This window comes from Physeter macrocephalus, chromosome 20 (genome assembly GCF_002837175.3).
Source record: "Physeter macrocephalus isolate SW-GA chromosome 20, ASM283717v5, whole genome shotgun sequence".
In the NCBI taxonomy this organism is placed as follows: domain Eukaryota; kingdom Metazoa; phylum Chordata; class Mammalia; order Artiodactyla; family Physeteridae; genus Physeter; species Physeter macrocephalus.
In genome coordinates, this window is record NC_041233.1 from 61,921,590 (window position 1) to 61,941,621 (window position 20,032).

Genomic DNA, 20,032 nt, shown 5'->3' on the forward strand with positions numbered 1-20,032 from the left:
ATTGTTTTCATCAGTTCATGAATTGTTATATATGTTTGTACACATATTATCTATGCATTGAACACTTTGTATGGGCAAAGTTGCATATTTCTTACTATTTTTTTCTAACACAACGTATCTCAGGTGTTAGTGTTGGTATCTCCACTGAAAGGAACATGGAGCTTAAAGGACATTCCTAAGTTTACCCAGTTAATATCTGAAGAATTGATACGAGAATTCAGTTTTGTTCGATTCCTAATCTTAGGACATTTCCATGAAAAACATTTTCCTTGAGCCAGCTGACAAAGACGCAAAAGCTATTTGGAAGGAGGTCCAGCTGAGCAGATTTAGGAGATAAAAAATTGCAGCATTTCATTAATTATGCTTCTATCTCTCATCCAACTGTGAAGCACACATCTTAATAAAACACCAGTCCCGTGTCAGCGGACCAATATGAGCTACAGGCAATTCCTAACCTTAGCCTCAGGATTGCCACATTCTGTTCACCAGTTAATATAATTTATAATGTTTAGGAGAGTCTTTGGCTATGAAAGGAGTAGAATAAACTGCAACTATAGAACAGTGTGGTGACAGCCTAAATGGAAAGAACACAAGTTTGCATGATAAAGACTCAAGTGAAGTAATGTGTAATTGCAGGGAGATCGGTCCTCTGAAAGCAAGTTGAATCTATTCACTTTTTTTTTTTCTATCCAAAGTGTGTTGTCTTAGCAAATTTCATTTATCCTTTGTACTAGCATCCGTCTTCTGCTGTCCTCCATTTTCTGTTCTCCTTCAGCTAAATAATCATGACCAATGAAACAACATATTATTGTTAGTATCTGCCTATTTGGTGCAATATGCCTATGATTCAAATGCAACCCACTCTTCGTTTAAACTACCACTTAAAAAGACAGTGGGAACTCAATAAAAATACTTGGAAAGACACCATCAAAAGGGTGTAGTGGAAGGAACCTGGTAGAGGGAAAATACCAATTCTCCTCCTCATCTTCTTCACAAAGTATGATGTTTAAGTGTGGTCATCAGAATAGGTTAGGTCAGGCTGAGGTAACAATGTTAAAATTTGGGGGACTTGAAACAAAGGAAGTATATTTCTTGCTTACACTCCATATCCACTGCAGGTAGGCAATGATGCTGGGCTCATTATAGTCACACAGGGACAAAGGCTGGTAGATCAGCCCCCTCAAATGTACACAACACCATAGGAGGGAAAAAGCATTCTTAAGGTTCTGTAACTGGCATTTGAATACTTCAGCTTGGAAGTGACGCTTATCACTTCTGCTCCCACCTCATTGGCCAGAATTAGTCACATGGCTCTGTCTACAGAAGAGACTCATGGGTACAACCCTACTGGTACCCAGAAGTGGTGAGCTAGAGATGTTTAGTCAACAGAGGGATGGTTACCATGCGAAGAACACATTCAACATCTAAACAATGTTTAATGAGACCAGTAGAGGAAAACAGACTCTCAGATCATTAGAATGGAGTGTCAAACAAGAGAAGTTTAAGGACAACACAGCAGTTGGTAATTTATGAAACATGAAACCCAAAGAAGTGGTACAAAGTGAAAGTACAGATTCAAAATGGGCTTTGGCAGATTTATCCATGGCAAAGCTACATTGGGCCAAGCAACTAATGCTTATCTCTGAAGTTGGGAGGGGGGGAAGCAAACCCTACTGAACATAAATAGCATTCTGGTGCCATGTTTAGAGGGACACTTGCCTGGGATGACCTTGCAACCAACCCAGTCAGTCAATCCTGACCCTGTTAAGTTATGAAGGCCCCCTCAAAGAGTAGTTGAATGATATTACTTTTGGAATCACCAGAGAAAGATCTTTCTCAATTCATATAGCATGATTTCTGGAATAAAACTTGGAGGAGTAAGCAATGGAGCCAAACATGAATTATATTTAACAATTCTCTGCTTTGTTAGCACGACAGAATCAGCTTGATTAAAGTGCCTAAGAAGTTTTTCCTGGATGACATAGTAAAGAAATAATTTGTCCATATTCACTCCCTTCCCTTGGATTCCCCATCACCAGCTCTAAGCTTCTCTTTTTCTCCTTTTGCCATATTCCTTTGGCTCAACTCTTACCTATTCTTTCAATTATAGTTTCCTGTTTTAGTGACCTTCCTTGTGAACTCCAAAATATTTCTTCAATTCCTTGCTTTAAAAAATCTGAACAGGGCAGACTGAGTATACAGAAAGTAGTCTGAGATGATTTATTACATTTCATAATGAATCTTTAATTTCTAAAAATGTTGCCAATAGACTGCTCCATTTCCAGAGGCACCTTTCCTTTCCCTGGATTTTGGATTCTGCATCTGTCAAATGTATATGGTAACACAAACAACCGAAGAGGATATTCTTTGTTGGTGGTTGACATTTTGTCCTTAGTCTTTTTGTTCCTTTTAAATGCACTCATGCCCTTTAAGGATTCAGCAAGACAGCACAACGTAGGCTCCTTATCTCCCCAGCACAGCATCACACCCAGAGCATGATGGTCCTTCCTCCTTCCAGGAGAGGCAGATACAAATCTGAGGACTCAGAGAGATGCCTGGGAGTACAGTGGTGGAGAGGGTATGGTGTGCTCCACACCTGAGCAGCTGGTTTCAGGGTAGCCCTATCCCTGATGAGGCCAGCTAAGGGCAAGTGAGACTTTTCTCACTCTCTGGAGATGTGAAGTAAAGAGTGGTGGAACCCTCCCAGACAGAGGTCACTTGATTAACCCAGCCCAATGTTATCCGGATAACAAGGTCAAGTACTTCTCACTGTGAGGAATTTTCAATTTATTTCACAGACAAGATAGCTGCAACTAAGCCAGCATCTCTCCTCCCCTGGGAACATTATTAGAGGAAGCTGAGGGAGGAGAGTCCAGAGCCCTTTGCTGGGGCCCTGCTCTCACAGTCTTCAGGGTCCATCTGGCCAGGGTCCAACTCATTCCCCTGCTGGGAGTTCTGTGCAGTATCTTTACAAGAAAGGGGCCAGAGTATTAAGAGGGGGTATAAAGTCAGCTCTTCCCAAGTTCCATCTGGGATTCAGAGTGAAGCCTTTAAAGGAGTGGGGTCCTTTCTGTTGTTTGGTTTTATTTCGCATTCAGTTGAAATTTCTATGTCATTTATGACAGAGGAAGTCAGTTGCTTTTGCCTGCCTCCCGTTCCTTCTCTTTCCCCCACATTTTTCTTTAAGGAACCATATCCTTATTTATTCTTTGCCCATTTGGTTTAGGAAGGGCTCCCTGAACTCCTGAGCCAGGGAGGGTATAAAACATTGAGTCGTCACTAATGGAGCTCTAGTCTTCTGATTACCAGGCTAGTTAAGACATGCCCACTTCAGCCAAGTTGAGTCAGTGAGAATTATCACCCTGGGCTCTTGGGGTGCACTCAGGGGAGAGGCAATGTCTTTTGAATGGGGCTGATAAGATGACTAAATAAAAGACTGGGGCTTCCTGTGGCCATTCTTGTATTCCTATGTGTTGGCTTCATTCTCAGGCAGACTTCCCATGTGGTAGCAATGGAAAGAGATGGAGAAAGAGGGAGAGAGGAAGACAGGGGAGTAATCTGGTGACGCTTCCTCTTTGAGTTCATCCACGCCTGAAATGTATCCTTGGACTTCCCAACTAAAGAAGCTCATCATGACTTCACCTTTTCCCCTTAAATTTGTTTGAATAGAATATATGTTCACTGCATCAGGAAAAAAACCCTGCCAAAAACCCAAAGCAAAACATCTCTTGTTCATTTCCTGGTACAACAGCCTTGGTATCTTGGGGGGCCCGCAGAAGTCAAGTGGTACCCAAATACACATCTGCAGCATGGCAGGGCAAGGGGTCTGCTAGGCTTGAGAGTTAGTTGCAGAAACAGAACCAGAAACTCATTTTCCTTGAAGAGTTGTGTCTCCTCAGGCAATTCACAGCTCCCTGTTGGCGCCTGAAGTTCTTCATTTTAGAGTGACTGAGTCAGAGAGAAAGATTAAAGGGCCCCTCTTAGGACAAAACCTATAGGATTCCTGTGGGCAGCCCCTATTTTGCTGGCTCTTGACACAAGCCTTAATTTGTATGTTGATTTCATAACTGCACTTATTAATAGGGGTAATGATACTCTCCATAAGACACTGATTTCTTATGTGCTTGGTTTGGCATTTGTTTGGTCCCTGTATTTAGTTTGAGTCCTGGGTAAGGCTGCTACACTGGCAATTCCCTTAACCAGAGTTACAATCTCTCACTTGGTACTCTTGTTTTCCCTTAATGTCATCCATCTGCATGATAACTTAGATGAGTCATCCTCCCCCCAGTTTACTCATTCATGCATGTTTTTTCTGTTTCCTGTTGTCCTTGTTCTCTTGTGCAATTTCATTCATTAATCTTTTTCTCCTTATTGTCACCATCCTCTTTCTTCCAATACATGCCCTGGACGATACTAGTCTTTAATACTCTTACTTTTTTTTTTTTTTGCATTTCTCATATACTCTCCTCCTATCACAAAATGTCCATAAATGTAACCACCATCTATTTACCACTTACTGAGTATCTACTATAGGTCAAGGGCTTTGCTGTATCATTTCTTTAATGACCTCTCAAACACCCTCTGAGATGGGTATTATAGATTATGTGATTTGGGCTGAATTACTTGACTTTTCTGAATATTTGTCATCTATAAGATATACACAATGAATATAAGAGCTGAAGCTAGAAACTTGGTTTATGTTTCTCCAAACCTGTGGTCTTTCTAATAAAATGTCTGGACTCCCTACATGTGTACCAAATGTTAAGTCCCACAGCTTTCACACAAGCCAAGCCAGCTGCCTTTAGATCTCCAATTAAATGGCTTGTCAATACCTGATACCAGGCTGCCTCAGGGACAATTACTCAGGTCTCCGAGAGTGTCCCTGGAGGAGCCACTCAGACAAGACCGAATAAAGAGAAAGAAGAACTCTAGGGAAAATAGATAGTCAAAGCAAGATATACAAATAAACCAAGTTTCAGAGAACACACTCCTCTTCTTCCCACATTTCCTCTCAAGGAAACATCTAGAAAATATATTTTAGAGAAAAAATGAAAAGTATGAGAGATAGGGATGCACAGATGATGTGGTACCTGGGAAATTAGCTGGCTTTAAATCTGGACTCTTCCATATCGAGAAGACTATATTCTGGATTTCATGGACAATCCATAAGATTTCCAGAGGAGGAATAATTATAAGCGTCCCTACCTACATGCCTTGGATAGCGATCTGCCTCCCCTCTAGGTCTCATGAGCAGTGTGGTGATAAGAAATAACCCATTCTTTCTCCCACTGAATTGCAGGTGCAGAGAATAATTTGTCAAATACAGTGGGAAGTCTAGAGCTAGGGCTGAGCAAAGTCAGATGTAGGTCTGATGGGTTCCCTACTGCCCAACATCTAACTACAGTTCACTAGGAGATGGGGTTCAGTGGGGCTTTCCTTGACAGCCCAGTTATTCAATTACTTGCACCTGGAAAACAATAGAGAGGTGAGTCTTTTGCCAAGTGAAAAAGCGGCAGTTAAAAGGCGGGTGTGCTCGCAGGTAGGCCAGCCTATAATTTGGGGTTGTTAATAAGGCTATTATAGGAGGTTCTCAAACCATCTTGGAGACTAGAGATCATGGGACTAGATTATAGATTTATTCTAAGTAAACTGAAAAGCTCCAAGTACTGGAAGGGAGAAAGCCAATATTTACTTAGTGTCTGAGAGGAATGCTATTTTTAAACTATCTGCCAGAAAGAATTGAGAAACCAAAATCATGTAGCTTTTAACAGGGGAACCATACCAAGACTGATCATTTTAACTGAATGGGTGAAGAATAAGAACAACGATAACATCATCATAGTAATAATCTTCACTATAGAGATTGGATAATCTTTTGAAGTTAAAAGGAAGGAAGGGAGGAAAAAAGATCTAAGGGAGCAGAAGAGAGAGACACACACACAGACACACACACACACACACACACACACACACACATACCCTAACACTTCAGAGGTGGTGGAGATGAGGAGAGAGTAGACCCCACGTAGCCAGGAGAGGTGCTTGGAGCTAATATCACTCATTTATTATAAGCTCAAATCAGGTCACCTTAGTATGGTGGTGATTCATGATTTGTATGAAAGTTGTACCTTTTTAAAAAGATACATCATTTGATTCTCATGGTACTCCTATGATGTAAGTGTGTGAGGTAAGATACAAATGGATTTGACTTCTATGTCTTGTGTAGCCTCTTGCTTTTTTCCCCCGCCTAATATCTTGGACAGTTTGTCACATCAGTACACAAAGATTTATCTCATTCATCGTAAACACTGTAGAGTATCCCATAGCACGGGATGTACTCTGAGTGATTTAGCCACTGCTGACAATACACACTCTTGCACATATTTTTTGGTGAAGCTGTAGTTAAATCACCAGATTATGTTTCTCAACAGAGGACAGGAAAGTGGAAGACTCCACAAACAGCTGGCACCCTTGCTCCCAAGTGGAGATCCCCCAGAGCTGCTGTCAGACACTAGCAGGGTTGTGGCTCAGACTGCTGGGAGAAGCTGAAATGTCACCTGAGGACTCACCTGCTCCAGGTCCTCGGCCGACCTTTTGTTTTCTCCTGTGGGATCCTGATAGGGCAAGACAAAGAGCTCTGCAGCGGTGGGTAAGCCAGGGAGCACTGCCACCAAGATGTGCTGGCCCGGAACCCCGGTGGCCTGAGGGAGAGACACAGAGGCGCATGTGAGTCCTGCAGGAAAGCTGATGAGAAGGGACCAAGTGATCAGCAGAGAGTTGGGTGGGGAAGAAGACACAAAGGTGTGGAGGTGGGGTGGGAAAGTAGGGTCCTGGGTGCACCAGTTGGGGAGGGATGTGAGAGACACCACTGGGTACAAGTCAGACTCTGAGGTCTGATCCCAGCTCCATCCCCGTGAGACCTGAAACACTTTGCATCTCCTCAAATTAAAAAGTGGGAATAATAGCAGTACCTGCCTTGTATAAGTAAGTGGACCTTGCCAGTGAGAAGGCCGTCACTTACTGAGCTTTATCTTCTGCCCCTCATGCCTTAACACTTTCTAACCTAGCTTCCTTCTTCCTCGAAGCATTAGAGTTACTCTCCAAACTGACCAGGCAGAAACCTCCATCACCTAACCTAACCCCAGACCACAGCCCCCAGGCGTCTGCTGAGTTCGCCACAGCGTCAGACCCTGATGACCAGCCCGTTCCAGGAAGCACTCTCAGCCCTTCACTCTGCTGCAAGGAATCTTCTATTAAAATCATAGACATCACTCACTCAAGAACTTCCTCTTTCCTGAGCCCAATCTCTACATGGTTCTAGAATCCACGGCTACAATCCTGGCTTCTCTCTCCAGCGGCCCAGTCAGACCGTCATTTGGTTGTTTTATGAGAACTTCTCATATTCACCCCGGAAATCTTCATTCTGCACGTGGATGACCGGAGCCACTCCTTGCCCAGATACCCTAGCTGGGAGCCTTATCTCATCTCCAGCACCACACTCTCCTTTCCAGGTCCTATCTAATCAGTCTATGAGCTCTTGACAAGTCACCCTCCACACGAATGATCCTATTGGCTCCTTTCGGTTTAAATGCCCCCCCCCCTCGTTAACATCTCAATTCAGCCTTTACAGTTTCTCCCTTCAAGTTTTACAACAGCCTTCCCATCTCCAGGAGACAGGCTACTACTTCCAGATTTATCTTCCTACAGTCCAACGCAGATTGTGTTTCCATGTCCAAATTCATGCACAAATTCCCACTGCCAACTGGGTTAAATATATATTCAAAGCCTTCTGCAATATGGTCCCACCTTTCCTTCTTAATTACCCACAACTCATAATGTCATCTTACGCTTAGCCAAATAGACTCATGTACAATTTCTCAGTATTCCAGCCTTTTCCTGCAAATGTTTTTGTGCATGCCATCTCCCCCAGAATGTCTTGTCTATACATTTGCTGCTAGAACATTACTTATCCTTCATGAGCCCTCATAAAGTTCACTTATTTCAGAGTATTTTTCATGATTTCCCAATTAGATGATTGCTGGTTTCTGAAATCTACATTTACATATTTTTCGAAGTAGCAGGAAATTCCATTTATTGGGTCCTTATCATGTGTCTGGCATTGTGCTAAGCAACTTTTTTTTTTAACATCTTTATTGGAGTATAATTGCTTTACAATGGTGTGTTAGTTTCTGCTTTGCAACTTCTTAATATAATGTAATGCGACACCCCACAGCAACTCTTTGAAGCAAGTGTTATTATGCCTCTCTGTACAGGTGAAGACAGATCACGGGTTGGGGTTGGGAGTCTTCAGGAAGCTGGCTCTGAGTTTAGTGCGTAGGGTGTTTACTAGGGGACATTCTTGGAATCAACATCTATAGGAGCGAAGGCCAGGAAGCAGGAATCGGCGGAGGGAGAAGCTGAGCTGTGATAAAGGCCAACAAGAGCCTCAGAAGATCCTGTAAGGAGTGAGAATGGCCCTTCAGATTTGTCTGAGGTTGAGCTGAGTGGCCAGGCCTTTATACAACCGCGTCATTGGACATGAGCCACTCCGAAAGGGACATGACATGGGGAAGGCCGCTGAAGCCTCCGCCCACAGCACTCCCAACAGCTAAGATCACAGTCTTTCCCTGAATGGGGATCTGGGCGGGGCATCCCTATTTCTGCTACAGGACAGACAGTAGATGGAGGAAAGTTCAACATTGACTCCGGGTCATCTAGGTAGTGAGTGGTGACACTTAGTTTGGAACCTTGGTCGGACCATAATGCCTCTGTCCTGAACCAGCGCTCTCCTGCCTTCCTTCTCCTGACACTTATCACAAAGCAGCTCCTATCCCAGCTGATATCATACTGTTTTAGGGCCGTCCTAGATTTTAAACTCAAAGCTTATGTCTAAACCATCCTCGTCATCAACAAAACTGTTTACTGAATGACATTCAATTAAAGATTCCATTGCAAAATGTCAATAGAAAAATCCCAATCGATGAGGAAAAGGCATGTTGATTTTATATCAAATTCTGTTACAGAATAGGAAGAAAACTATAAATAAGTTGACTGCTGGCTGTCCCTCTTATAGAGCTTATTAGGGGACACTTGGCAATAGGGTACTTCAGAGCTTAAAGAAGTGGCCAAGTGTAATTACTGATCTCAAAGACAGGGTGGGGCGCTAGGAACCAGGGCTGGCTCAGCTGCCTCTTAGGATTGGGTAACCAAGGAGTCTTTAAAGCTCCCTCCACCCCATCACCCCTTATCCTGAGGGATGTTGAGCCAACCTGTTTGTTCTCCATTTAGCTGATTATGCTATGCAGTGGCCTAGAAATATTAATGAGCAGTCATTTCTAGCCTACTGGACAGCTGGTGGAAAGGTGGAGGCTCAGGGCATCTGATCCCTAGACAATTAATGGGAAGAGAAATCAGCCTGGAAAACATCACTGCTGAGTTAATGCCTGGTTGATAAATCACCTGGGGGTGTTGGATAGCTGCCGCGGAGATCTACAGGGACATGGATCTCTAGAATGCCATAGACTGAAGGAGGTGAGCTGTGGGTTCACTGAAGGGTGTAAGTCATCTCTCTTGGACAGCAGAGGAGAGAAACCAGTTGTCACACCAGGGACAAACAGCTCCAAAGGCAAAAGGGCCTGTTCCAGTTGGGCCTGTGGTCTGGTAGCTGCACCCCCTGGTGGCCATAATGTTTAGCCATCGATAACGTCATGGATGCTGAGGGTCATTAAGAAAGATAAAGGTGAGATGGCATTTACCCAGAGGCACAGAAGATAACTCTTCTCCACCCAACTATTCCATTTATTCCTCTCTCTCTATGTAACAAGGCAAAGGATAGCAGCAGAGTAGAGTGGTAATCAAGATTCAAACCTTGATGGTCTGACTCCAGAGCCTGATTCTAAACTGTACAGCACTGGGCAAGTTATCTGCCTCTATATTCAGTTTTCTCACTTGTAAAGTGGGAATAATTATTCTATCTACATCAAAAGCTAGGGGTTTTGTGATTAAATGTGTTTAAAAATGCAAAACACTGAGAAGAGTTTCTGGAATATTGTAAGTGCTAAATAAATATCAACAAAGATAATGGTATGAATACGGGGAAGCCCAGCTCTTTGCCAAAAGGCTGGATACGAGAACTGTTTTCTGAGCAGGGGTTACCTGAACGCCTTTGTCTCTCCTTATCCCTTTGGGTCATGAGACACCATGTGTTGGGTGCAGGAAAGAATGTATAACTAATCCTAAATTGACTTTTCTTTCACGCTAAGAATAGACTTTAGGGAAAAGTCATCTCTGATTTTCTGGGTTTGTGCAATAAATCCAAGCAGCTCCATGAGCAGATATCCCATTCCTCTGACTGTTCATGGAAGTGGAATATGCAGGGGGGAATGTGCCTAGAAGAGGGTGTCTTGTCAAACTGTAGGTGACCTTTGCTCAGAAAGGGATGAACCACACCACCTTCTTACTCTCCCAGGAACTGGACAGGGCTGTGCTTCACATGTGAAAACCCAGACACGGGATTCAGATCCTTCACTTCAGTTTTGTAGCTCTGTCACTTATTAGCTGTGAGGCTTTAGACAAGTTATTTAACTTCTCTGAACCTCAACTGCCTAATCTGCAAATGAAGACAATAATACTTTCTCTTTTTTTAAGCATCTTTTAGGTCGCCCCCCCCCCCCCGCTTTTTTTTTTTTTTGGCCGTGCTGCATGGCTTGCAGGATCTCAGTTCCCCGACCAGGGAATGAACCTGGGCCATGTAAGTGAAAGTGCTGAATCCTAACCATTAGACCACCAGGGAACTCCCAATAATACTTTCCTCTTGGGGCTGTCGTGGGAGAGAAATGCCATTAAAAGAATTGGGACATAGTAAGATGACTACCCTCCTGTGCTGAGTGCTCACTGTGCTGTTGTGCTGGCCATTCATGAAGCTGGAACCCAGGTTGCTCTTACTAATTGTATTTATGCTGTGCCAGTACGATGCACAAGAGCTGATTTTTACATGTACCAATGGCTAATCATGAACTCTGCCATGTGACTGTCGCTTATTTCCAGGGTCGACTTCTCTAAGCAGAACAAACGTTTCACAAGGGGTAAGGAACCCCTGATTACTCAATTTCATTTCCCCCATAGCACCGGTGACATGTCTGCACGTATGGGGCTCAGCTTTGCAGGTATCAGACAGATGATACCCACTTCCCCTGGCCTCCGGCTCTTTCCTGCCATTTCTTTGAGGAAGGGTCCCCTCTCCATGAAGCTCGGTAAAGACAGAGAGGAAAAGGGTCTGGGCCAGAGGAGTTGTTTGCACTCACCTCCACCAGGGACTTTTTGATGACTCGGCTGATGTCTCTCCTCCACTCAGGGATGTCCGGGTTGTAGTCGTCCAGGTTTGGAGAAAAGGACAGGCGAAGAGATCGAAATTCCTCTGGAAATACAACAGTAGGGGGATTACTATAAGTCAGATAGGTCTCTCAAGAAGTCTGTTGTACTTTATATTTTATGCAAAGCCCTAATGGAGGGTCCTTTTCCTTCATACTCACCAGAGAGGCCTTACTGCAAGGCAAGTTCAATATCCCATCCGTCTTACCTCTCAGCTTCTATTCCAGACCAAAGCCCTAGTCTGTGGCCCATGCTTAGCTCCACAGCCTTGGGCATTGTTCCCAGTTCGAGCCCCTGCACTCCTGGACACTAATTGTGCACACATGAAGTGCCCTGACAGCATCGCAGGTTTACGCCCCTGGGCCTTTTTGCACACGCTGCCCCTTGCCTAGAATGCCCCATCCTTCTCACCTTCTATGCACACAACATTCAAGCTCTAGTTCAAGCATTTACTGACTGAATAATCTCCCCCACCATGTTTTGATTTTCTTTCTTATGGTACAACTGTGTTGGGCACATGCCTTCATTATCATTACATCATAATAATTATTATATGATTATATAATTATAGTCATAATTGTAGTCATTCTATTGCTAAATTCTGTTTGCATGGAAGTTTCATTTAAAGGAACTTTCAGGTCTTTAATTCAAGGGTTTTGTTAGTTGGCACAGTAGCCCCTGAATTAATCTTGGGCCTACAGGAAGTAGATGGAATTATAAAAGCAAGGATTTTGTGCAGAAATAAAAGAATTCTCTTGTCTATAAGAGAATATGGGGAGGAGGTCAGAGGAGCTTGAAGCACCGTCAGACCGTGATGTATATATGACACTTAGTGCAAGAGAGGGAGGAAGGTTCAGTGAGACTGACGGGAAGTCCACGAGCCAAAGCCAGCCAGAGGAGCCCCACATCCCAGGAACGGGTTCGCCCTAGTATTGCTACCGCACTCAGTCACTGGCTTCCTGGCATGGCCTTGGCCCTAGCACGATGATGAGTTTCAGAGCACAGCCCTGGGGGGTCTTAGCACATGGTATACTCAGATCACATCGCTCCCCTGAAATCTGCTGGAGGCTCCACAGTGCATTTTGAATAAGATTCAGATTCATATCACGGCCTTCATAGTCTCACACAATCCAGGGCCGACTTTCCCTCCTGTCTTACGTCCCTCAGGCTGCCCTGCACTCCACGACCCCGTCCTTCCCTGTGTTTCTCAATATGCCGTGTTCCTTCCCATGTTAGCCCACCTCCAAGTCCCAGATGACAGCCTTCTCGGCTCTTTTTCAGCCTTCAGTCTCTCCCGGGAGAAACCCCTCCCACCAGCAACCTCAGGTATCCTCCCTTTCACCAACTCTAACACCTTTCACCATATGACGCTATTTGTCTTCTTTATTCTTCTTGCTTTTTAAATTATTTTGTTTTGGGGGGTCAGCGGGGGAGGGACAAATTGGGAGATTGGGATTGACCTACACAAACTACTATATATAAAATAGGTAACTAATAAGGACCTACTGTAGGGCACACGGAACTTTACTCAATATTCTGTAATGACCTATATGGGAAAAGAATCTAAAAAAGAGTGGAGATATATATATATATATAACTGATTCACTTTGCTGTACACCTGAAACTAACACAACACTGTAAATCAACTATATGCCAATAAAAATATAAATAAATAAATAATTTGTTTTTTTACTGTCTGTCTCCCACAGAAGAATATTAGTTCAATGAGGACGGAGGCACTGTGTTCCTGGCCCTTTGGGACAGTGACCAGTTCATTTTAGATCTTCAATGACTAGGACTCATTTAATTAATACATTTGTTGAATAAATAAATGCATAAATATCAGTGGAGGCTCTCTGTAATTTATGCATTTTATTATTCAACAAACATTTCTTTCTTGTTTTAGGCATGTTCTGGTGTTTCAGGAGGGGTTTAGCAACATCGGCAATGCCGATGACACGTTCAGGAAACACAAAAACCCACTCGTGCGTTTCCTAACACTGCTAAAGATTTATTAGGCGCAGGCACTGAAGACTCTTACATGATCAGGCCTGTACTTATGGCAGTCAGCTTACTCCAAACATGTATTTTTCAAAGTCTGACTATTTTATGAGTCACTGGCCACCTAGGTGAATATCCCCATTTCAGTTCTGATGGAGAAGAATGAAATGCATACTAATTAGTAGTACGGTAAATGGCAGCACCAAGGAATCACCCACTGAGTCCTAACTTTTCACTTTGAAGATGTATGTGTATGTCATTTTCACTTTCCCCAAACCTCTTAACCAAACTGTGGAGACTTCATCTCAAAAGAAGATATTTATCTTAATAAAAAGTCACAAATGAGAAAAATGGTGCAGCTCCCTTTGTAATTACTTAGCATGCTAAACAGCAGCGCAGTGAAGTGTTATCCCTAAGTTTATTCAACAAATAGGGGATGCGTGTGGGAGGACTGAAAAGGGTAAACACCAGTAATATATGTATTTTTTGCAGCTGCTGAGAGATGAATTCTATACATTTACATTTTATTTTTTGTATTTAAAGGCAAACCTGAGCCCTGAAGCAAATTAAGGAAAACCATGCAAACTAAACTTTCTTGCCTCCAGTCTCTTGTGTGGCTTTGGGCAGACAATCTTTCCTCTGCCAACTTCCCAAATATGATACCTCCTTCAGTCTGACCATAATGGTCTTAACTTTCCCCTCAGCTTAATTAAACTTTAGACAGGTTTCTTTGGGACTTCAGCCTCTGACCTCCCTTTTCTTAGAGCGTCTACTTTAGAAACTTGCAATTGTAAATTCTGTCTCTGCACCTTTGAGATGTAAATCTTCTGCAATCCAGGAATGCCTTTCTCAAGGACCTGGGAGCCATCTCTGAAATGGACATACAGATTGCCAACAAACACATGAAAAGATGCTCAACATCACTAACTATCAGAGAAATGCAAATCAAAACCACAATGAGGTATCACCTCACACTGGTCAGAATGACCACCTTCAAAAAATCTACAAACAATAAATGCTGCAGAGGGTGTGGAGAAAAGGGAACCCTCCTGCACTGTTGGTGGGAATGTAAATTGATTCAGCCACTATGGAGAACAGTATGGAGGCTCCTTAAAAAACTAAAAATAGAACTACCATATGACCCAGCAATCCCACTACGGGGCATATACCCTGAGAAAACCATAATTTGAAAAGATACATGTACCACAATGTTCACTGCAGCACTATTTACAATTGCCAGGACGTGGAAGCAACCTCAACGTCCATCGACAGATGAATGGATAAAGAAGATGTGACACATATATACAATGGAATATTACTCAGCCATAAAAAGGAACGAAATTCAGTTATTTGTAATGTGGTGGATGGATCTAGAGTCTGTCATACCGAGTGAAGAGTCAGAAAGAGAAAAACAAATACCGGATGCTAACGCACATATATGGAATCTAAAAATACGGTACTAATGAACCTTTATTCCTGCAGGGCAGGAATAAAGACACAGATGTAGAGAATGGACTTGAGGACACAGGGTGGGAAGGGGAAGCTGGGACGAAGTGAGAGAGTAGCATTGACATATATACACTACCAAATGTAAAATGGATGGATAGTGGCAAGCTGCTGCATAGCACAGGGAGATCAGCTCGATGCTTTGTGACGACCTAGAGGGGTGAGATAGGGAGGGTGGGAGGGAGACGCAAGAGGGAGGGGATATGGAGAGCTATGTATACGTATAGCTGATTCACTTTGTTGTACTACAGAAACTAACACAACATTGTAAAGCAATTACACTCCAATAAAGATATATATATATATAAAGAGGAAAGATAGCACCCCTGCCTCTGGGAGGGTAGGAGCCTAAGTTCCGTAAGCACCAATTAGCAAACACCTGTGGCTTAACCACACTGATAATCCCCTCCCCCCAGAGTCCTCTGGTACTTCCCACTAGCTTATCCCAGTGTTTAAAACTATTCCTGCCATTTGTTTCTGTTGAATTCAATCTTGCCTGTTTAACACGCTGTGATGCAATTTTCCTTTAGTAGGTCATGCCTGTCCTTAGAATTTTCTAGTTATATATATGAAACTCTGGACAACCCACCTGACTGAAGATGAATTAAGGATGTTGGATGGCTCAGGAATTTGGTTAGAGGAGAGAGAGACGACTCTCCCTGCTCAAACTTTTAGTTAAGAGATGCTTTTTAATGAAGAGAACCCATATGATGGAGAATGACCCACTCTCGATGATGCCTTTAGAAGGATTTTAGGAAGAGGAAGAACTAAGCATAGCAAGGGATAGAAGGTTTCTATGAAACTAGATTCAGAATTATACTTATCAGATTATTCAGATTATACTTATCTCCATATTTTCTCACTTGTAAAACAGGGATAATCATAGCATATTTCTCATAAGTCTGTTCAGAGGATTCAATAAAACAGATCATATATATCAAATGCTTAGCACAGATGCTGATAAAGGATACATCAACATTAATTTCTACCACTACCATCATCATCATTATTATTATCATTAGATCTGTTAGTGAAAAGCAGAATGACTTTAAGCCAGTAGTTTTCCATTTTGGGGCCACAATTTCCTAACTGTGAAATAATGGATTGGACTAGGTAAGTCCAAAGACCTTCTAGATTTAAAGTTCTGTCTGTGGTTCTAATGAGGAGATAGCTGTTGGACTAATGGGTCAGTGCCCATTAGTGACACTGGTGAAATCCAGGAGGGAGGGAGGAAAGAGAGCATCAGATGGAAAAGACATGAGAGCCAATCATGCAGGGTAATTTCAGAGCATGGAAGCTCAGCTCCACCACTTACTAGCTGGGGCAAGTTATTTACCTCTCTGAAAAAAACGAGAGTAATAATATTGGCTACCCTGCACTACTATTGTTATGAGAATTAAATGCATTTCCAGAGCATAGAAAGGAGATGGAGAGGAAAGAGAAACGAAAGCTCTCCTCCATTAGGGCCACCTGGCTAAGAGGTCGCCTCACAGATGGGACCTTGTAGGAAAAGCACAGCCCTGGTTTACTTTCACTCTCTGTTGGGGCTTATCAAGTCTCTTCAGGAAGGGGAGAGGGAGGAAACATTATGTAATCTAACAGGCAGCCATGCAAGAGGAAGAGTGTCCCCAGACATATTCAAAGTTGCTTACAAATTACTTTCTGAATTTGAAGGTCAAGTTGGCAAGATGAGAAATGAAAAACAGAACCTGTATCAGAATCAATTAATTCTGGAACTGGAGCAATTGATATTGTTTGGACCATGAGCTAGTGTGTCTCTGTCTCTGTCTCTCCATCCCTCTCAACCTGTGTCACACCTTCCCTCCCTCCCTCCCTTGAGCCTCTCTCTTGCCCTCTCTCTGCACAGCATTTATTTCCCTATCTATCGCCTTTTAAATTCTTGCTTTTTAAATTTTAATTTTCCGGGATGCATTAGTACCACTTTCATGTTAACAATAAGAGTTCATATTTTTACCATCTACTAAAGCACTCAGTGCAGGTCCATCTGACTATCTTTCTATGCAGAAAAAAATTACCAAAATGAGATCAGTTTGTATAAACTGTTTTCCACCAAGGATTCCACCTTTCCATTTCAGTAAATTTTCGTTCCATGTAACACCCTGACCACATTCAATTTCCCCAGTTGATTACCAGATTGTTCTGTACAGCTGTTTGTTCAAACTAATATCTAGTCTACGATGATGCACACGTGCCTGTTATGACCCTTTCTTCACTGTTAGACTAGCTGAGTGTTTTATAAATGATACATATTTGCAGAAGAGATTTTCAGAGCATTTAGACATTGGCAGATTCTTCTTAAAGATCAAGACTCTTGAAGTTGGACTTTAAAAAAAAAGCCTCAATATTAACCACTTTCTTTTATAATAGGTTTTAGCTCTTTGAATACCACCAAAATACCAAATGGAATGAACCAGCCTTACGCATAAGGAAACTCACTCTTCTCTACCTAAGGTAGGTGGGCGTACAGCCGTTCTATGGGCACCAAAGCCAGTTTGAAAAAAAATAGCAATAAACCCTCTTGCAGTTTTGTGACCACTATGTTGCTGGTGAACCATATCTTCCCCGGAGGAGGAGATGAGACTTGACTCAGCTCTTTCTCAACCACTACCCTCTGTTCCCTGGGAAGATTCATAAGCCAGGATGGCTTCCAGCACCAAGGTACCAAACCAGCTCATCTGAGGGATGGATGAGGGCAGTGATGGATCAGGAGGCGGGCCACTCACCGTATACTGCGATGGTCTTCGTGTCCTGCAGGATGCCATTCCCGGCTGAGACTTGCACTGTGATGGTGTTCATGCCTTCGGAAGTAAACTTGAATGATATGCTTCCCTCCAAGGTGATCAGGGGCTAAAACAAATGAGGCCACAGAGTGAAGGGAAAGCTGTTCAATTACAGATGAGATAGGCTCTGAGCCACTGACAAGCTCTTTAAATCAGCGGAAGCTCTTTCTGGGGCATCCCCGTGTGACTGACTCCACCTATGCCTCCCCATCACCTCAAGTTCAGGCCAGAAAGGGACTATTAGAGACATGATCCCAAGAAACTCTATTCATTCTTTGTGAATTTGACACCTCCTTCCTGCTATCATCCTGATTCAGGGCTGGGGAGATCCATAGGTCTTGCTTGATGGTGGGATGTATATCTCTTTGTTGATAACCTACTTGTATCAAGCAGATCCCTTAATCTGAGGCAATATTAAAGAGGGGGTTCATATTAATCCAGATTTAAGCAGTAGTCACTGAAAGTCTGTAAGTTGCCAGTGCTCCTCTCCAGGGTGTACTATTTAGATAAAATTACAGTGGAACACAGCAACTATTGACACCAAACTATACTAGTTAGACAGGTGTGGCCTTGTGTGGCTCGGCTGCCTCTGAGAAGCCCTATCAGCAGTTTCCTGGAAGGAGCTGCTATGGAAACATGTACTAATTGGACAGCGGTTTGAGGACTCAAAAAAGAAAAAGAAAGACTTGGAGCAGTGCCTGTAATGCAATTAGATACCGGGGTCCTAGAGGAAAAAGATTATTAGCCTACTGACCTCCCTCGACTAACTCCCCACAAACGTTTCATTCCTGTCTTTCCTTAATTAATTTACAAATCAAAATTCATTTACCTCCCTGTGTAGCAAAGGTAGACTAAAGCCCAGCATAAGAATTCTACTTCAGTCTGGGCTCTATGTCCAATGCAACCCAACTCCAGCCAGTTTTAGAACCCAGGCAAGGGGGAAAAAACATGCTCAAAGTCTGAAAGTTCTTAACGTGCAAGCTATGGATGGAGGATTGGAGTGAACTTACCCACCACCTCCAGAGGCGGTGAAAAAGCAGTGACTCAAGGGGCTGTGTATATGGTTGAAAGAAGTTGGAAACTTCCATGTGAGGAAAGGAAAACCCTTAGCAATCTGAGCCGTGCGGCTGACAGGGTCTTGGTGCTCTGGTCGGGGGTCAGGCCTGAGCCTCTGAGATGGGAGAGCCGAGTTTAGGACACTGGACCACCAGAGGCCTCCTGGCTCCATGTAACATCAATCGGTGAGAGCTCTCCAAGAGATCTCCAACTCACTGCTAAGACTCAGCTCCACTCAATTACCAGCAAGCTACAGTGCTGGACACCCCATGCTAAACAACTAGCAAGACAGGAACACAACCCAATCCATTAGCAGAGAGGCTGTCTAAAATCATACTAAGTTCACAGACACCCCAAAACACACCACCAGATGAGGTCCTGCCCGCCAGAAAGACAAGATCCAGCCTCATCCACTACAACACAGGCACCAGTCCCCTCCACCAGGAAGCCTACACAACACACTGAACCAACCTTAGCCACTGGGGGCAGACACCAAAAACAACGGGAAATATGAACCTGCAGCCTGAGAAAAGGAGACCCCAAACACAGTAAGTTAAGCAAAATGAATAAACAGAGAAACATGCAGCAGATGAAGGAGCAAGGTAAAAACACACCAGAACAAACAAATGAAGAGGAGATAGGCAGTCTACCTGAAAAAGAAGTCAGAGTAATGATAGTAAACATGATCCAAAGTCTTGGAAATGGAATGAAGAAAATACAAGAAACGTTTAACAAGGACCAAGAAGAACTTAAGAGCAAACAAACAGTGATGAACAACACAATAAATGAAATTAAAAATTGTCTAGAAGGAATCAATAGCAGAATAACTGAGGCAGAAGAACGGATAAGTGACCTGGAAGACAAAATCGTGGAAATAACTACTGCAGAGCAGAAGAAAGAAAAAAGAATGAAAAGATTGAGGACAGTCTCAGAGACCTCTGGGACAACATTAAATGCACCAACATTCGAATTATAGGGGTCCCAGAAGAAGAAGAAGAGAAAAAGAAAGGGTATGAGAAAATATTTGAAGAGATTATAGTCGAAAACTTCCCAAATATGGGGAAGGAAATAGTCGATCAAGTCCAGGAAGTACAGAGAGTCCCATACAGGATAAATCCAAGGAGAAACACACCAAGACACATATTAATCAAACTATCAAAAATTAAATACAAAGAAAAAATACTGAAAGCAGCAAGGGAAAAGCAACAAATAACATACAAGGGAATCACCATAAGGTTAACAGCTGATCTTTCAGCAGAAACTCTGCAAGCCAGAAGGGAGTGGCAGGACATATTTAA

General features: G+C 43.0%; 1 protein-coding gene across 4 annotated transcripts in view; it reads right to left on the minus strand.

Annotated features, from left to right (window-relative positions):
* The window catches only part of SORCS1 (sortilin related VPS10 domain containing receptor 1), a 587,212-nt gene that overhangs the window by 22,714 nt on the left and 544,466 nt on the right, over nucleotides 1-20,032 (minus strand). For all 4 annotated transcript variants that reach the window (XM_055081262.1, XM_024121364.1, XM_024121365.1 and 1 more), the window contains exons 21-23: nucleotides 17,622-17,745; nucleotides 11,304-11,416; nucleotides 6,570-6,701 (exon numbers count right to left, since the gene is read on the minus strand). In XM_055081262.1, the coding sequence (XP_054937237.1) occupies nucleotides 6,570-6,701; nucleotides 11,304-11,416; nucleotides 17,622-17,745 (369 nt within the window). The remainder of the gene's footprint in view (nucleotides 1-6,569; nucleotides 6,702-11,303; nucleotides 11,417-17,621; nucleotides 17,746-20,032) is intronic.